Source organism: Lipotes vexillifer, unplaced genomic scaffold, assembly GCF_000442215.2.
Source record: "Lipotes vexillifer unplaced genomic scaffold, Lipotes_vexillifer_v1.1 scaffold2, whole genome shotgun sequence".
Taxonomy (NCBI): Eukaryota; Metazoa; Chordata; class Mammalia; order Artiodactyla; family Lipotidae; genus Lipotes; species Lipotes vexillifer.
The window spans coordinates 516,171-535,642 of record NW_006786129.1 but is presented as its reverse complement, the minus strand read 5'-3'; the positions used below and the strand labels follow the sequence as shown (position 1 = coordinate 535,642).

The 19,472-nt window shown below is 40.7% G+C and overlaps 1 protein-coding gene across 1 annotated transcript in view; it reads right to left on the bottom strand.

Annotated features, from left to right (window-relative positions):
• CD109 (CD109 molecule) overlaps nucleotides 1-19,472 on the bottom strand; it is a 120,510-nt gene that overhangs the window by 6,764 nt on the left and 94,274 nt on the right. The window contains exons 24-30 of the mRNA XM_007458403.1: nucleotides 12,523-12,604; nucleotides 9,611-9,839; nucleotides 8,660-8,825; nucleotides 6,949-7,139; nucleotides 6,291-6,446; nucleotides 5,224-5,289; nucleotides 2,088-2,230 (exon numbers count right to left, since the gene is read on the bottom strand). Coding sequence (XP_007458465.1) covers nucleotides 2,088-2,230; nucleotides 5,224-5,289; nucleotides 6,291-6,446; nucleotides 6,949-7,139; nucleotides 8,660-8,825; nucleotides 9,611-9,839; nucleotides 12,523-12,604 — 1,033 coding nt within the window. The remainder of the gene's footprint in view (nucleotides 1-2,087; nucleotides 2,231-5,223; nucleotides 5,290-6,290; nucleotides 6,447-6,948; nucleotides 7,140-8,659; nucleotides 8,826-9,610; nucleotides 9,840-12,522; nucleotides 12,605-19,472) is intronic.

The following is a 19,472-nucleotide window of genomic DNA, read 5'->3' as shown; positions in this document are numbered from 1 at the left end:
AACAGTGAGAGGCCCACGTAACACACACACACACACACACACACACACACACACACACACACACACACACACAAACTGTCACAGCTGGACTGAATCTTCAGAGTTGATCTCAGGACATGAGTCCACCTTCTCCCCAGTTTGCCGGCTTTTCTGATTAAAGCATCTTTCCTTTCTACCAACAACTGCCTCTCAATTATTGAATTTCGAGCCGCAAGCAGCCAGACCTCAGTTCGGTAACATTGTTTTCAGGATCTATTTTTATTAATTTCTGTCTCCTCTTCCAAATAGTAAGTTCTGTGAAGACAAGATTGTGTCTTTTTGGCTAACCATTATATTCCAAATCCTGACACTGTGCCTGGCACATAATGGAGACTAAACCAATATTTACTGAGTGAATGAATGACTGAAGGAGTAAATGAGAAAAGCAGGGATAATAATAGCACTTACTTTATAGAGTAATTCTAAGGATTAAATGAGACGTGTGCAAGTCAATGATACAATGCCTGGCATGTAAGTTTGTGATAAAAGTAGGTGGTTGTTGTTTAAATAATAATAACTTGATGTTGTTATTCTGGAACAGAGCCCAGTTGCAATCTTAGTACAGTATAATGGGAGTCCTACTTTCTTCTCAGCTGAAAAGGAAGCTACTGCAGAGATTCTGATATCCCCAAGCTGCTGGTTCAAAATGCCCAAACAGGTGAGGAAAGGGGCAAACACATTGACAATTTATACCAAAATCAGGAACAGGAAGGCCCTGGGACTTCTCTGGTGGTCCAGCGGGTAAGACTCCACACTCCCAATGCAGGGGGCCCAGGTTCAATCCTGGTCAGGGAACTAGATCCCACATGCATGCCACGACTAAGAGTCTGCATGCCACAACTAAGAAGTTCACATGCTGCAACCAAGAAGCCCGCATGCTGCACCTAAGAGCCCACATGCCTCAAAGAAGACCCCGCATGCCGCAACTAAGACCTGGCGTGGCCAAAATAAATAAATAAATAATATTTAAAAAAATACTTTCAGAAAAACAAAAGGAACAAAAAGGCCCAAGATAGTAGGGATGGTAGCAGCAATGGAGGAGACTGGGTTCAGGCAATGGCTAAGAAGGTTGACCATCTGGAGAAACACCTACAGATGACCTTGAGAGGATCTGGCAGCTCAGGGCCACATCAGTGACCTCCAGCCCAACAACAGCCCAAGGTCAACCAGACGCTACAGGATATTTAAAAAGGGCAGAGGCAGCAGCTCCCCAATATCAGTGCATCTTGCAGTAACACCCCGCTGAACACCAAATCATGCAGAGCTAAGAGGGGAGACTGACAAGGAAGAAATTTTAGTCTCTTGATTCAAGAACTTTCTGAAGGACTTGCTCTCAAACTTATGTGTGCATTAGAATAAGCAAGAAAGCTGAAGGCGGCTTCACAGACCCTGAACCTATGAAATCAGTAGTCTTGAAACGGATACCTTTTTCTTAGGACTTAACAAGATCCTCAGATGCTCTGGACACAGAGCAAATTTAATAGTCACCTTATTAAGTACTCCCAGAAGCTGTTAAGTGCCTAATTATCCAATGCAAGGATCTTCTAAACTGGAATATTTTCACTGTGTCTAAAAAAAAACTATGCTCTTCATTGAACTTGCACACTCTTACGAAGTTTTAAGTGCACAAAACTAATAAACGTTAAATATGAACCTGGAATAATTACTTAACAGAAAAATGACCAACAAAAAGAAATACTTAATTTTGCAGTACTAAACATGATTCATTAAAGTTTTTATAAATTAAACCTGAGTTTTATTAAACCTTTATATTCAAACTTGTTATAAATACAAGGAAAACTTGTAAGTAATTTGGGCATGTTGAGAAATGCTTAAATACAATTAGCAGTATTTCTAGTCTGTAATCTGAAGTGTAATGCACAACTGAAATCTTTGTTAAATGTAACTCCTTACATTGATATAGTTCAATAACTATACAGAGTTATATTGAATATAGTTAAATATATAAACAACCATATATATTTAATTAAATCTTCAAATCTATTTTTTTAAGGAGAAGGAGAAAAAGGAGGGACTCAGATACCAACCTTGTGCACACATTCAAATTCAAGTGATTGATATCATCTTTATCATCTTTTACAGCAATGTCTAAATCAAAGGCTTCTTGATCTTGGATAGATCTTTGGATTATGGAAGATCTGGAATCTTTCACATTATAAATAACATTAAGCTGTAATAAATAACAAATAAGCATAAATAATAAGTTACTAGCAATAAGTTGCCTTCATTATGTATCCTAAATATTAGGTAATGATTCTCTTTGGGATAAATCCAACTAGATTGGTAATCTTCAACCTAAAAAAAAATTAGTTTTACTAGCTAACGAAGTATCATTAACAACTATAATTATAAAAGTTTATAAACGATGATGTTTAAAATTGAGAAAATTCTTAGGTAATATTCCAAGTATCAGAGACCATCGTGGACAATATTCATGTGCATTTTTTTTTTCAAATAATGTAAAACATTCCCTTGAGGGAAAAAGTTAAACTATTGCCAAGTTTCCTGAAAGCATCCACTAATTTCTAAGCTCTGCTGACCAAGTGGAGTTATTTTTCACAAACTGGAACTATCAGTAAGATAAATCAAAATGTTTTCACCCAAGAGCCTTGGGGGAACAAAAACCTATTCAACTGCTAAGGCTTCTTTTTCGATCACACAATGTTTTTCAAAGAGGATGACATAAATGATGGATTTCAAGTCAACTGGGTCTTTTTCAGCATATACTCTGTGCCCACCACCAATGTGAATGGCGCTGTGGGGACCCTGAGGAGGTGTGAGGACCAGTGTTTTCCTCAAAGGGACCCTAAGATCAGAAGCTTGGGAATGTCCTCTAAATTTCCTAGGCCTGCCTCATGTGAAGTTGAATCTGGATCTATTTAAATTCTTCACCCCTTCCGCTTTTTTTGATACTAAGGTTCATAAACCTTACTATGACTATGTAATATTGTATTTTCTTTTGCTAATACTTAAATCTCTCACACACACACACACACACACACACACACACACACACACACACACGTGCCCCTCCAACCTAAACGTGTAGTATCCACTGTGGATTTACATACTTAAAAAACAAATCCTCTCTCTAAGCCTTCATCTTTCAAATCATCTTTCAAACCTAAGGGTTCCAACTTTTCATTCTGCCATACCTACATCATATAATCCTTCCTCCCCTTGATCATTCTGGAATATCTCAGTCTGGACATTCTCCAACTTTTTCTTAAACTACAATTAAAAGTGTAGAGTGTTCTTGGAGCAGTTGAAGAATGGTTCCATCAATTGGACAGATAGTCTCCGTGATTTTCATTACCCCCTTTCCCGTGGCACGCATTTTCCTTTAGAGACCAATCTCATCACAGAACAAACACGACTACTAGATTTGTCCCCTGGGTCAAATCTATAACTAAGTGTTAGCATTTCTATTTGGTCCACAATAGAGCTCAACTGCTCACTCAGAGAATGTCAAGAAATCTTGCAGTTTATTTCTAACAGCTTTGCTTTTTATCATTTACTGCAAACCTGAGAGTTTTCCTTGCCCTCCTTTTTCCAGAGCACTTACAAAATTATCAACTAAAGGAAATGTCAATACCTATTTCTGGGTGACCAGCTCTTATGCAATCTTTTTCCTCCATTACAAGAAGTACCTATTGGTCCCTACGTTTCATTTTCTGCACGTTAATGCGACATAGGACTGGTGAACATTCTGACCACTAGGTACCATATTTACTGCTGTGTCCTTCAAATCTCAAATAAAAATCATCCGACTTCAGTAATTTATCTACATTTGGTTTATCAAGAATGAGTTCCAACCAATTTGGTGGTTTAAGTACATAAAATTTTTCAATCGTATCTAAAATATCTTATGTATTTACTTTTGGATTTACTCTTCACATGAAAAGACAGCTTGAGAGTGAGAATTTTCACATGGTCTTTGTTAGTAAAGACCAATACAAAGGGACTTCCCTGGCAGTCCAGTAGTTAAGGCTTCGCCTTCCAACACAGGGGGTACGGGTTCGATCCCTGGTTGGGGAGTTAGGATCCCACAGGCCTCATGGTCAAAAAACCAAAACATAAAACAGAAGCAATATTGTAACAAATTCAACAAAGACTTAAAAAAAAAAAAGACCAATACAAATTATTCACTCTTTTCTCTTTCTATCCTTTTCATTGAATACTGTTCTTTTTAACTGTGATTTTTCCTTGATTTTAAAAAACATTTACTGTGTTTTGAGTATCGTACAAAATAATCTTCACATTATTTCTAAGTTTCCAAATTATACCTGACCATGTACCCTTCACATTGTGCCTTAGAAAGTACATCTGTTCTCTCAACTAGAATAGTTGTACTGGTTTTTGAAAAAGTACTTTTTCTCTATAATAGCCTTTTTTTTTTAACTTTCTCAGTAAATCTTTCAGGGTTTGTTTGGTTTGTTTTTTCTAACCAAGCACATAATCTTTTTTAGTACTATCACATGTTATTTTGCACCCCAGTAACATGGTTTTAGGTCCCCATGATTTTCATGTATTATTAAGCATAATAACTTCCATTCAGTATTTTACATACTACTTCCATTTTACTGTATCCCAATTACACCATCAAGGGTAGATTTCTTTAGATTTTCTTCCTAGAGCAGAGCACTGAACATATCATGCTCTAATTGTTTTATTTACTATAATATAAAATCTTACAGCAAAGGGACACATTTCCTATCTTCAAGTCAATTACTTATAATACCATGTTGACCTTTATATTGTTAAATGAATATTAAGAAATGGTAAGTAAAATGCTATATGGTTATCAAGTCACAGTAGAAACTCTACCCAGCATTACAAGTTCTAAGCTGTATTTTTACAAAAGAAGGTGGGAGTTCCCAACAATTCACATGAATCATATTGGAGGATTTTAATCCTTCAAAAAGCATATAATACTCAAGAAATATTATCAAACTATAGATTATCAAACTATATAGTTGCTGTCTACTCACTCGCTTGTAACATCTCCAACACTTTTTGTTAGTGATTTATCTTGCCTAAGTCATAGAAATAAATCATTAAGAATTTTATATCATCTAAGTTAAAGATTTAGCAGTGCCCCAAACCAAAGAATTAGTATAGCAAGTCCTATTTAACAAAACAAAAATAAACATTATTACATACCTGACAAATAGCAAATCCAAAACCGCTTGCAGAAATATTAACTGCAGTTGGCTGTACCACAGCAAGCTGAGTAAAGGTGGAAAAAGGTGAATAAGGCTAATTGTCCATATCTAGGTCCTTCCAACCAGCACAAGAGACCACTGTTATCCCTCACTGGGAGTGTAAGCTGTGTGCGCTGTAAAGTTCTAAGAACTTTACACACCTCACATGTCAAAAGTTATGGGTCAACCAGGTAAGGGGAGGTGAAGGCTGAGGAAGTGCACGTTAGTGCTGTGGACAGGTCTGCCCTTCATGCTGAAGCATGAAACAAAAGAAATGAAAGTCATTCCTCCCTCCTCAAGCCTCCCTCAGCATCCAAGTCGCTGGCCTTCCTGAGAACACAGTGGCACACCATCACTGACTGGGACCAACACTCCTTCTTTTGCCTTTGCCATCACCCCTCTCTCTCAGGTTCTAGCCTTAAAGTTACCGCTTTTACCCATTACCCTCAACTTCCTACAAGGTTAACCAAGGGAAAAAAGTTAGGGTCTAGCATAGCCCTTTATTCCATTTTAAAGAAAGAGTTCTACTACTGGTTCTATCAATTCACCTAAGAGGACATGTGGTGCAGCCTAAAGGAACATGGTCTTCGAAATCATGGGTTCAAATCCTAGCTCTACTGTTACTAGCACCATGATCTTGGGAGAGTCAGCTAAACTCTCTTAGCCTCAGTTTTATAATATGTACAGTGGGGATAAAGGTACTTGGTCTGAGAAGTAAATGCAATAAATAGCACATGTAAAGAAATCTGGCACAGGGCCTGCAAAGAATAGGAGCTCAACGGGTATTCATTCCTCTCCCAATAAGACAGGGCCCATGTTTTCTCCTTTTCCAAATCTGTCCAAAGTTCTCAACCCCTCCTCCCTTCCCCAGCTCAGCAAATTCAACCAAAGGAGGGTACTCCTTCCTGCCAGCACAGAGCTCTGGGAACAAGTCTTTGTTGAAGTCAACAGAAAGGAAATAAAGCAGTACTCCAGCAGAAGGAATCATCTACACAGACATTCGGAGAGGCACACCCTTGTCCACACCTCAGCTGTCTGGAGGAGAAAGCGGTTCTGTGTGCTAATCACAAACTTCACAGGACTCAGTGAACCGGACCCCACCATGGTCACTTGGATATTTGTCTCTTCTGTGTTCGTTAGGGCTGCAAACTCAGACAGGGCCTTCAAGGCCACAATGGTGTCCTGTTGGGAAAAGAAAAAGATGTGTGCACATAAGGCTATATTAAGGCCACCAAAGAGTAAATTTCAGTCACGTTTAGGATACCACTGCACACTCATCCACCTTCCTTGGGTGTGGAACTCTCCTCGATTCACCTTTAAATCTGCTTGACCTGGGGTCCAGGGAAGACTCAGAAAACATCCGCTGACTAGAACTGAGCTCCTATTGTACCGGGTACCAGAGACGACAAATGGCTAGTGAGACAGGGAACTAATTTATCCCATATGGGTATCAGATACGAGGTTTATATCAAAGATGATAAAAAATTAAAATTAGTAACTTAAACCTTTGATTTAAGTTACTAAACTTTTTAACTGCCATGTAATTTTATGAAGTCATGAAATAAAGCAACCACATATATAGATAGATAGATTTAATTTTATAAATAGTTTTACACACACACACACACACACATATATATATATAATTATTTTTATAAAGAAATTTAAAGTGATCATCACTCACCTGGGTAGATGCAAAACCTCCCAAGCTATTTCTCTGGCTGCTTAGCCACCTCATAATCGGGATTCCCTCAGAAATCTGATGCTGCAAGAAGTGTGAGAGCAGTGCATAGGCCGCAACTTCAATATCCAGGGAGCTTGGTTGCCAGGATTCAGAAAGTCTGGACACTGGCGACACCCAGAATTGCATGCCTCCTGCGGGAGAAAAGTAGCAATGGTCCGGCCAAATAAAGAAATATTACACTTGATACCATTAAACATTCCTACACTGGTCCAAGTTCTCCTTGACTAGCATAAAAGTATATATATTTCTATACATGTGTATAATGATGCCAAGCAAATATACATATATTCACACACACACACACACACAAACATGTACTTACATGTCACTTCTTAAACTATTAAAACTTATAAAATTTCATCCTTGTCCTTTTACTTATATTTGAGGACATTTTGATAAAAATATTTTCCCAAGAGAAATTCCATATGTTTGGCTCAAGACCAAAAAGCTATAAATTATTTTTTTAAAAAACCATACTCTATTCCAGACCATCCCAAAATATATTAGGACACATTGGAAAGAACCCTGTTCTGGGAATCTGCCATTAACCAGCCCTAACGGGAAAGACTCCTTTTTTCATTATCTGAAAGTTGGTGTTATAAGTTCAAAATCCAAGACTCCAGGGAAAAATGAGGGACCCCGGCCAGCCTAACAACCTTCCTAGAGATATTCCCGCTAGCCCCCAGACGAACATGTTACGTGGTACCCCCTCCCCATTCTCTCAAATATTACTATTTAGATGATGACTGCACTTCGGTGGAATGTGAAATAACTACCACTTAGCCAAGCAGAGAAGCAGAAATGTCAAGGACTACCTCAGCCTCGATGCAGGAATCTTCTAGTCCCCCAGCACCGCAACAGGTAATAAGGATGTAATCTAACTTACTGCTAATAATAACACACTGTTTTTTACAGTCTCAGAAGTCTCTAAGCACTTTCCATAACCACCCCTTCTTGAGTTAACAGAGCTTTAAATAAACTGACATGACCTAAAACTCTTTCTCTCCACCCAGCCCTTCTGCCACACAGAGGCCATTTGGAAAGTAATAACACCTGTAATTTTTGTCCTGTTGTAGCCCATAAGCAGCCGTATGATTAAAAAATCACAGTGCCCATTCCAAAACTGTTAAAAAAAAAATAGCCCACTAACAGCATTTTTTGACATTTGCATTTCTGTTAGCATTTTAATTCACATTTTCGAACACCTGCGATGTGGTAAGCCCTGCACATGATCTCATTTAATCCTCACAGCAACCCTAAAGCAGGTGTTACTCCCATTTTACAGACAGGGGAACTGAGGCTCCTAAAGGTAAGTAACGGAACCAGAATCTGAGCCCAAGTCTCTCCAAAAACCAAGGCCTTCATGATCACTCAAGGCCACCAAACCAGAAATGGCATCAGACGATTCAAAGGGTAACTGACACATGGCAGAACATATCTAAAAGAAGGAAAAACCCAAGGCCCCCAGTTCTCTAGAAAACTCTTGGGGAGAGTAGCAGCAGAATGGCCATGTCAACCCTTCCTGATCTTACTTGCATCTCATTTTCATCCCATTCAGAAGATATAAATGTAATCAACTTCACACCTGGTGTACAAAACTTTCTCACATCATTTACACATTTCATAACGCAGAACGGGTTGCACACATTACCTTCTTGTTCTGCTCTCCAAGTCAGCATATTCAAAGCGTCCTTGGCTTTAGGGCTTCTCACAGATGACAGCGCATAAGTTACAAGAGCCAGGGTGTAATTGTCTGAAATTCCTCTATCGAATTCAGACTCCAAAAAGTTGATAGACTCCTGCACATCACTATTAGGCTGGAAAGAAAAAATATATATTTTACTATTCAGAATAACCTGTCACCAACATATTTAAATAAAAAGTATTTTCAAACATTCATTCAAAAACCATTTCAGTGTCTATTAAGCACCCGACTTTGTGCTAGGCAATGGGAATCACCCCTGATCACTGACATTTAATGATCTGCCATGTATTTTAAAAATAACATTGCTTTTCAGGTTCTACAAGCAAATAGGTGCCATTCCGTAGAGGGAATAAAAAATAAGAAGTGCAGCTTTTGCTAGTGTTTTTCCCATTGACTATCACGAACTAAGATGAGGGCATAAAATATAGCCTGGGGCTTCCCTGGTGGCGCAGTGGTTGAGAGTCCGCCTGCCAATGCAGGGGACGCGTGTTCGTGCCCCGGTCCGGGAGGATCCCACATGCCGAGGAGCGGCTGGGTCTGTGGGCCATGGCCGCTGGACCTGCGCGTCCGGAGCCTGTGCTCTGCAGCGGGAGAGGCCACAGCAGTGAGAGGCCCACGTACCAAAAAAAAAAAAAAAAATATATATATATATATATAGCCTGGGAAAGATACCTCTCTTATATGACCTCAGGTGTTGAAGCTCTAAATTGAGGGGAAAGTATATATTCTCAGCTTTGGGGATGTGGCCACAAATGCAAAGCAAAAGAGTACTCAAATTCGAGACTTCAAATGTGATGGAATATTGCAACATCCTTTAAGTTTCCAGACATGTATTTGACCCATCAAGACCTACCTTCCTTGTGATTTTCCATCCATTATTTATTAAAGATTAAATACCTGATACTTTTTATATCCCAGGAGAGAAGTCACAATATAAGCCGTAAGGGTTACTGGACTTTTATTGCCACCTTGAAGCTCGCTGTGGATCACTCTTCCTGGCTCCCAAAATTCACCATTGGATTTTTGATGTCCTTTGAGCCAAGTATATGCTCTGTGTAACACATTCTGGTCAATATCTATGTAAGGATCAGCTTCGAGGAAACATCTTAAAACAAAAGCTGACAACCTTGGTGAAAAGGGGGGGAAAATTACATAAAACACACTTTATACAGTCCTCCAAATTACACTGAGCAATAAAACACCAACAATAACAACCCTTTTCCCCCATCAGAAGATTCACCAAAGGGCCAATCACTGAAGATAGAACATAAGGAAGAAAGACGACAAAGAGACAACAAAGTGAACAACTCAGCTGGGCCAGTGGGCACTGCTTCCCCTTGGGTGTGGCTGGGAAATTCCAGGTCAACTCACAAAAGAGCAGAGTTGATAAGAACTTGGAAATCATCTAATCCCGCCTCTTGATTTTAAAGGTTGAGAATTCGAAACTCAGAGTTAAATAAACTGTCCAAGGTTATTCATCTTTGGACTGTTCCGGGTATTTACCAAGGAATATCTCATCACACACTTAGCTCAACCCTAAAGCAGTGGATGAAGTATGTTTAGTTCACAATCAAACTGTCGTGCTTTTGAGTAGAAGACATGGATATTTTCTCTCCTATAGGACAGGAATCAGCAAATTACAGCCTGTAGGCCAAATCTGTCTGCGCCAAACACAGCCCACAGTCTGTTTATATGTGCCTCTCCCCACTGCACAGCCCCCAACCTCCACCTAAGAACAGTTTTTAAATGGAGAAAAATAGTGAGTGTGGGGACTTCCCTGGTAGTGCAGTGGTTAAGAATCTGCTTGCCAATGCAAGGGACATGGGTTCGATCCCTGGCCCAGGAAGATCCCACATGCCGTGGAGCAGCTAAGCCCCTGAGCCACAGCTACTAAGCCTCCGCTCTAGAGCCCATGAGCCACAACTACTGAGCCCGTGTGCCACAACTACTGAAGCCCGCACGCCTAGAGCCTGCACTATGCAACAAGAGAAGCCACCACAATGAGAAGCGCGCGCACCGCAACGAAGAGTAGCCCCAGCTCGCCACAACTAGAGAAAGCCCGCGTGCAGCAACGAAGACCCAATGCAGCCAAAAATAAATAAATACACTTATTTAAAAAAAAAAAAAGAAAGAAAGAAAGAGAGGGTGGAGGGAAAAAGGAAAAATATGCAACAGAGGCTCTATGGGGCCTGCAATGCCTAACATATTTACTTTCTGACCCTTTAAAGAAAAAGCATGTCAATGTCTGCTACAGAACACTAAATACTGAGGTGAAAAGAACATCAAGCAATAAAACACTGAAACCTTTCTATTTATGGATCTACATCCTGACTTGTGCCAAAAGAAAATGTGAAGCAGATCTGTTTCATCCTATAAAAGATTTAGTGTGGCAAACATTACTAATATTCAATATGATGCAGTTCTCTTTCACTTTGGGTATGCAGAAGAATTCACTTCCTTGCCCACTTGAAGTTAGGCATGGCCATGGGGCCAGCTCCGGTCATGGTAAAGTGATAAGAAATCTTATACCGGGCTGAAGCTTCTAACTGCCACTGCTGGATACTCCAGCCTTCTGTCCCCAGGCTGCAGCAAGCCTAGAGGCTCAGGGTGAGTTGGTGGCTGAAACAAAGACCGCAGAGCCCCCTGCTGAGCCACAGTGGAAACGCAGCATGAGCACAACCTTTGTTAATAAACCACTGAGATGTAGATAGAGGGTTGTTACCACGGCACACCTTATCTAATCCTACTGACACAATTAGCCAATCTTTTTCTGAGTGAAAAATGAATGTGAAGATAGTACAAGGAGAGAGTAATCATCCAAAATCAGCCATGTGGAGATTTCATTCTGGAGGAAACTCTGGAGGTTCATTACTTAACCTCATCACTGTTTTTTCACAAAAAATAACCTTAAAGAAACTACATTGGGGCTTCCCTGGTGGCACAGTGGTTCAGAATCTGCCTGCTAATGCAGGGGACACGGGTTCGAGCCCTGGTCTGGGAGGATCCCACATGCCGTGGAGCAACTAGGCCCATGAGCCACAACTACTGAGCCTGCACGTCTGGAGTTTGTGCTCCGCAACAAGAGAGGCCCACGCACCGCGATGAAGAGTGGCCCCCGCTTGCCACAACTAGAGAAAGCCCTCGCACAGAAACGAAGACCCAACACAGCAAAAATAAATTAATTAATTAATAAACTCCTACCCCCAACATCTTCAAAAAAAAAGAAAAAAGAAACTACATTGACTGTATTAATACAAAATTAGTGTTGATTGTGTCCGATTAAAAGAAGACCTATGTCGGGCTTCCCTGGTGGCGCAGTGGTTAAGAGTCCGCCTGCCGATGCAGGGGACACGGGTTTGTGCCCCGGTCCGGGAAGATCCCACATGCCGTGGAGCGGCTGGGTCCATGAGCCATGGCCACTGAGCCTGCGCGTCCGGAGCCTGTGCTCCGCAACGGGGGAGGCCACAACAGTGAGAGACCTGCGTACGGCTAAAAAAAAAAAGACCTATGTCACAATACTCCACATTTCTAACCAATTTTTCTTACCAGCTACATCATCATCATATTTTATTGCTGCTTTTCCCACCAAAAAAGGGGGGGATTTATGACTCATCTTTTCTAAATAAAAACATCTGATGTACTAGTGTTTTAAAATCATATTTAAAAAGGAGAATCTCTTTTAAAGCCAGGCTGTGGAAAAAGCAGCCTCCAAGCTGATACAGAGACACATCTGTCAATTTCATGGCCATCGTGACATAGTGAGAGCCCATTCGGTGACATGGATTTGTTCCATTAGCAAAAACACTTACCAAGTGCTCCCAGAAGGGTCATCATTCCCAAAAGCACTGAAAGAGCCATCTTCCCTCTGATAGAGAAGTTCTCTCTGGTAACCTGAAGGCACCAAAATAGACAGATAATCAACGTAATCAAGTTGCAATGAATGGAAGTTTCTATTCATGACTTCATATTGAGGAAACATGGGCAGAGAATGGGAAAGAAGACATGAAATCAACTAACGCTGAATATTTTCTATATCATGTGCTGTGGGAGATTAAGAACATCAGGACTTTTCAAGTAGAATGCATAAAATAAGAACCGCGATAGCCCCAAACTGTAATAAAGTCAGAAGAATACCATCACACAGACAACAATTCTATCCATTCAAAAGCAAGTAAATTAAAAAGCAGAGTATTTAACTCTGTAGTGTTAATTACAATGGTTTCAATGCTTAGTCATCTAAAATTGTTTGCTACCTAAGAAAAATACTAGCTACAGTATCATAATTAAAATTTAAAGCTAAAACGAGAAGTAAAAATACTTTCTACTCTTAGACCACCACCAGCAGAAGGGAGAAAATTGCTAAATAATCTAAGACAGTGGCTCTAGAATTTTTTGGTCATAACCAACTGAGGTAAACCCCCAAACTGACCTGTCTGCCCAAATGTCAACTCTAAGTTCTCACTAAATAAAGAGAACATGGTGGTGGTAATGAAGTCTCAGTATAGAACTAAATTGGGGAGGGCTTATGGCTCACAGATCTGCTTTAACAAAAGCAGATGTTTCATATTTGCAAATAAATGGTTGCAAATAGAGGCAGATGTTTCATATTTGCAAAGCAATGCATGCAGGTCTCAAAGTCCAGCGACTGAGAAATCATAGGCCAAACACTGAAAGAGTCACCAGACAAGCCCAACAAACCAACTCGCTAAAAATTATATTAGCCATAATTTATCAATAAAAAGTAAGCAGAAGCAGAAGCCAAAAACATTTCCAACTCAAGGCTTTATCAGTGATTCTCTGATAACCGAGAATTCTTACTGAAAACTACAGGATTCTACTACAGGAGGGGAAGGCACACAGAATGAACCCAGCACCATGGCCATGTAGTGCCTGGCAACCATAATCACTGGTGAAATGTTGAATTCCATCCCCAATAAACTCTAGTAACAAAAACATTTTACTTTATGAATACCACATTTTAGAAGCATCAATAACTATAATTAATTATTCATATTTGACTAACAAAATATGAGCATTAGTCATTTAAGATTCGTTAATTTGCTCTTGCCAGGTCCCAAACTTTTCTCATTGAGCCTTTCCACAAGAAACCCCAGCCAGATCTGAGTATCTGATTTAAGCTACAGTAAGACAAAATGCATAAAAAACAAGACACTGTTTCACGGTGATCTTTAAGACCTACAGTAAAAGAGATGTAAACAGCATTTAAGTGATGAGAGAATTTTCTTAATTTGAAGAAGGGAGCGTTAGGTTATACCCTTCATGTTTAGAACTGAAATATTACAGCACAGTAACTAACCAGCCAACTTTTATCCAACTGTGACTAGGTGTCAGGAACTGGTCAAAGCCCTTTTCAGGTATTAACTCAGGTAATTCCACAACTCTATGATGTAGACGCTATTATTATCTGCTTTTTAGAGATGAAGAGACCTAAACTTAGAATATATCATGTGCAAGGTCACACAGCTCATAGGTACTGAAATCAGGCATTAGCCAAGGTCAATCTGTCTCCAAAGCTGCTGCTTCCTACTAATTCATAGAGCTCTTTCAATATTAATATATGAAAAGTTTTTCGCACAATACCTTTTACATTCTCTCAGTAAACAACAGATATCACTCTGTAACATAGGTGTAGAAAAAGACTTTCTAACCACCAAACTTTTAAGAAAAAATAACTACAAAAAAATTGTTTCAAACTTTTCCATGGCAAAACACTATAAACAAAGTTGGAAAACAGATGACAAATTAAAGGAAAATATTTGCAACATGTAAGATGGATAAATGGTTAATCTTCCTAACATTAATACTATACAAGTCTATGTATATGTTTTATATATTAATACTATATATCTTCACATATAGATTATATAAAGAATATTTTTAGTTTAGAGGAAAAGATAAAAACTCCTATAGAGAAAAAATGGACAAAAGACAAGTACAGACATTTCACAGAAAACAAAGAGAGAAAGACAGACCTTAAGACAGGAAGAAATGTTCAACTTCATAATAGGTGAAATGCAAATGAAAACTACATATTGAGATACCATTTCTTACCCACCACTTTAGCAAAGATTCAAAAGCTTGACCATTCATCCTGTTGGGGAGACTGTAAGGAAACCAGTACTCATCCATTGCTAGAGGGAATTCCAAATGGTACAACTCCTGTGCAGTAGAATGTCTATACCTTTTGACCCAGTAATCCTACTTCTAGGGATATATCTGAAGATATACCTCCAACAACACAAAAATATATATGCGGAAGACTACTGATTGCAGCATTATTTGTAATTGCAAAAACGTTGGAAACAACCTAAATGCCACCAAATTGGAGACGGGTTGAATAAACTGTGGTACGTGTGTACAACGGAGTACTATGCAGCTGTGGAAAAGAATGAGGACTCTCTCTGAGCTGATGAAGAGCAATTTCCTGAATATACTGTTAAGTGAAAAAGGCAAAGTCTAAAATAGCACATATAGTGTACTACCTTTTGTGTAGGAAAAAGAGAAAATAAAAAAACATACGTTAATTTCTGCTAAGAGAGAAAAAGAAAGAGAGAGAGAGAGAAGCTAAACAAGAAAGTAACGCAGAATGTTATCCCCAGAGGGTAGGGAAAAGGGATCTGAGAGGGAAAGATACCCCTCTTCATACACCTTTTAGAATAAGTTTGACTTTTGGAAGCATGTTAATGTTTTCCATATTCAAAAAGTAAAATAAACAAGAATGGAAAAAATTCAATGACAGGCACTATTAACACAACCTTAGTTCACTCTAACATGTTTTAGTTAACCTTGAAGAAAACGCAACATATAATCTCTTCCTTTGTCAGAGCTGGTCAAGGATCACAGAGAAGCCAGAGTAATTTTCTAATGTTCACAAAGGAAGTGAGCAAAAGAGGCCAAGACATTCTCCCTCAATTTCCAATTCAGGAGTAAATCTACCAGGTAGCAGAGTTTACGTGTGACCTCAATCTGATATAGGAGGAAGGGAAGGGAAGGGGAGGGGAGGGGAGGGGAGGGAAGGGAAGGGAAGCGAAGCTCCAGGTCGCTCCATCACTAGAGGAGGTACTTCTGTGGGAAGATGGACCAACCTCAGGTGAGGACCAAGTGCCTCCAAGGCCCTGAATCACATCAACAATGGCAGTTCCAAGTATGAGTTATTGTAAAACCTTCAGAGAGATGAGATCATGGAGATGAGATCAGTGTTTATGGAAATTACCCTTCAGGTGGCTGCCCTCCAAGAGTTGCCATTAATATCAACAATTAGCACAGTTCTTCCACCAGGAGCAACGAGCCCAGAGAAGGGGACTTGCAGACACAGTCTCCAGGTATGGAGTGCATTTCCTGAGCTGGTTTAGATGAAACTGAAAATCCAAACCTCCAGCTCTGCTCCCTGGGCAAAACAGGAGGGAACCCAAACCAAGTAGGTCTCCTGTGAGGTGTCCTTCCTTGTCTTAAGCCAGACATGCATCATTAGAGAACCCTTGGCTGCATCATGATAGATGAGATAGGCAAAAAGATGGTTTTCTCCAAAAGTTTATGAGGAAATTAGAGTATTGCCTTCAAGTTCATCGTCTTATGAATAGCTCCTGAGTTACAAAGTAACAGCATAATCAGAATTAACAGACACTTCTAAAATTTAAAATAATGATTCATGAAATGTTGTTTATAAAGAGTCAGACAAGATGCATACTTAGTGGGTGGTGAATTTTCTTTGAAATAGCCATGAATGGAAAATAATTACAATTTATCATAATAAAGAGGCAAGTAGCACTCATAGAAACACATAGAAAACTAACATTCTAAACATAATTTGACTTAGTTTACCACGTGTCAAAATTGCATACAAATAAAGTAAAATTGGCTGCTCAATCACTTTCTCTGGTTAAAAGCTGATAAAAATATTCTCTCTACTAAAAGAAGAGTATTTGTTATCAACTTCCTTACTCTCTCTGACATGAATGGAAAGTGAGAACTTCACCAACGTTTTCTTTTTTAGCATCTTCACTATTGCCTCTAGCCATTCTTGTGATGGCGAAATGCAGCATCAGAATTCTGAAACCTACTTTTTTCCTGTTTTTATTCCAATAGAGAAAATATAATGTGTTTTCAACTAAGTTTGGTGTGAGTCTTACTTGAAAAACTGAGCCGCATGCACTGCAATTTAAATATTTGAGAAAAACAAGTGGTTTAAAATCTCCAATTAACAGGTCTGGGATTTCTAGTCCTTGTCAAAAACAGTTTCCATGTTACGGTTCTATTTTTCTTTTTGACAGTGAAAGACACTTCATTCAATGATGTAGCTATTGTTTTGACCAGAAAAACAATAAGTTAGGTTACTGGGGTCCTGGGCCAAGCATGATTTAAGGAAAACCATGCGCTGTTCACAACTGACATTTAAGTAATATAAATCATGACTTGCGCCAAAGCCACTTTAATTCCTTAAAAAATAAAAACAGGGGGCAGTGGGAAGATGGCGGAGGAGTAAGACGCAGAGATCACCTTCCTCCCCACAGATACACCAGAAATACATCTACATGTGGAACAACTCCTACACAACACCTACTGAATGCTGGCAGAAGACCTCAGACCTCCCAAAAGGCAAGAAACTCCCCACGTATCTGGGTAGGGCAAAAGAAAAAATTAATTAAAAACAGAGACAAACGAATAGGGACGGCACCTGCACCAGTGGGAGGGAGCTGTGAAGGAGGAAAGCTCTCCACACACTAGGAAGCCCCTTCGCGGGCGGAGATTGCGGGAGGCGGAGCGGGGAGCTTCGGAGCCGCGGGGGAGAGCGCAGCAACAGGGGCGCGGAGGGCAAAGCGGAGAGATTCCCGCACAGAGGATCGGTGCCGACCGGCACTCACCAGCCCGAGAGGCTTGTCTGCTCACCCGCCGGGGCGGGCGGGGCTGCGAGCTGAGGCTCGGGCTTCGGTCGGAGCGCAGGGAGAGGACTGGGGTTGGCGGCGTGAACACAGCCTGCAGGGGGTTAGTGCACCACGGCTAGCCGGGAGGGAGTCCGGGGAAAAGTCTGCACCTGCCGAGGAGGCAAGAGACTTTTTCTTGCCTCTGTGTTTCCTGGTGCGCGAGGAGAGGGGTTTTAAGAGCGCTGCCTAAAGGAACTCCAGAAACGGGCGCGAGCCGCGGCTAAAAGCTCGGAAACCAGAGACGGGCGGGAGACGCTAAGGCTGCTGCTGCCGCCACCAAGGGGCCTGTGTGCGAGCACAGGTCACTGCCCCCACCCCTCTTCCGGGGAGCCTGTGCAGCCCGCCACTGCCAGGTTCCCGGGATCCAGGGACAATTTCTCAGGGAGAACACACGGCGGGCCTCAGGCTGGTGCAACGTCACGCCGGCCTCTGCCACCGCAGGCCTGCCCCGCACTCCGTGCCCCTCCCTCCCCCCGGCCAGAGTGTGCCAGAGCCCCCGAGTCAGTGGCTCCTTTAACCCCGTCCTGCCTGAGCAAAAAACAGACGCCCTCCAGCGACCTACATGCAGAGGCAGGGCCAAATCGAAAGCTGAGCCCCTGTGAGCTGTGAGAATGAAGAATAAAAAGGGAAATCTCTCCCAGCAGCCTCAGAAACAGCGGATTAAAGCTCCACAATCAACTTGATGTACCCTGCCTCTGTGGAATACATGAATAGACAGCGAATCATCCCAAATTGAGGAGGCGGACTTCTAGAGCAAGATCTATGATTTTTTCCCCTTTTCCTCTTTTTGTGAATGTGTATGTGTATGCTTCTGTGTGAGATCTTGTCTGTATAGGTTTGCTTCCACCATTTGTCCCAGCGTTCTATCCGACCATTGTTTTTTTTTTTTAATTTTTTTCTTAATAATTAATTTTAATTTAAAGAACTCTATTATACTTTACCTTCTTTCTATCTTTCCTTCCTTCCTTCCCTCTTTTAGACAACGAATCATCCCAAATTGAGGAGGTGGACTTGGAGAGCAAGTTTTATGATTTTTTTCCCCTTTACCTCTTTTTGTGAGGGTATATGTGTATGCTTCTATGTAAGATTTTGTCTCTATAACTTGGCTTCCACCATTTGTCCTAAGGTTCTATCCGTCCCTTTTTTTTTTATCTAAATAATTATTTTTTTAATTCAGTAACTTTACTATACTTTATTTTATTTTACTGTACTTTCTGTATTTTTTCCTTCCTTCCCTCCTCCCCTCATTCCTTCCTTCCTTCCCTCCTCCCTCCCTCCCTCCTTTCTTTCCTTCTTGCCTTCTTCCTTTCTTTTCTTCTTTCTTTCTTTCTTCCTTCCCTCCTTCCTTCCTTCCCTCCTTTCTTTCTTGCTTTCTTTCTTTCTTTCCTATTTCCTCCTACTTCTACTAATTCTCTCTACTTTCTCTCCCTTTTATTCTGAGCCGAGTGGATGAAAGGCTCTTGCTGCTCCAGCCAGGAGTCAGGACTCTGCCTCTGAGGTGGGAGAGCCAACTTCAGAACACTCGTCAAGAAGAGACCTCCCAGCCCCACATAATATCAAACGGCGAAAATCTCCCAGAGATCTCCATCTCAACACCAGCACCCAGCTTCACTCAACGACCAGCAAGCTACAGTGCTGGACAACCTATGCCAACCATATAGCAAAACAGGAACACAACCCCACCCACTAGCAGAGAGGCTGCCTAAAATCATAATAAGTCCACAGACACCCCAAAACACACCACCAGACGTGGACCTGCCCACTAGAGAGACAAGATCTAGGCTCATTCATACACCACAACACAGGCACTAGTCCCC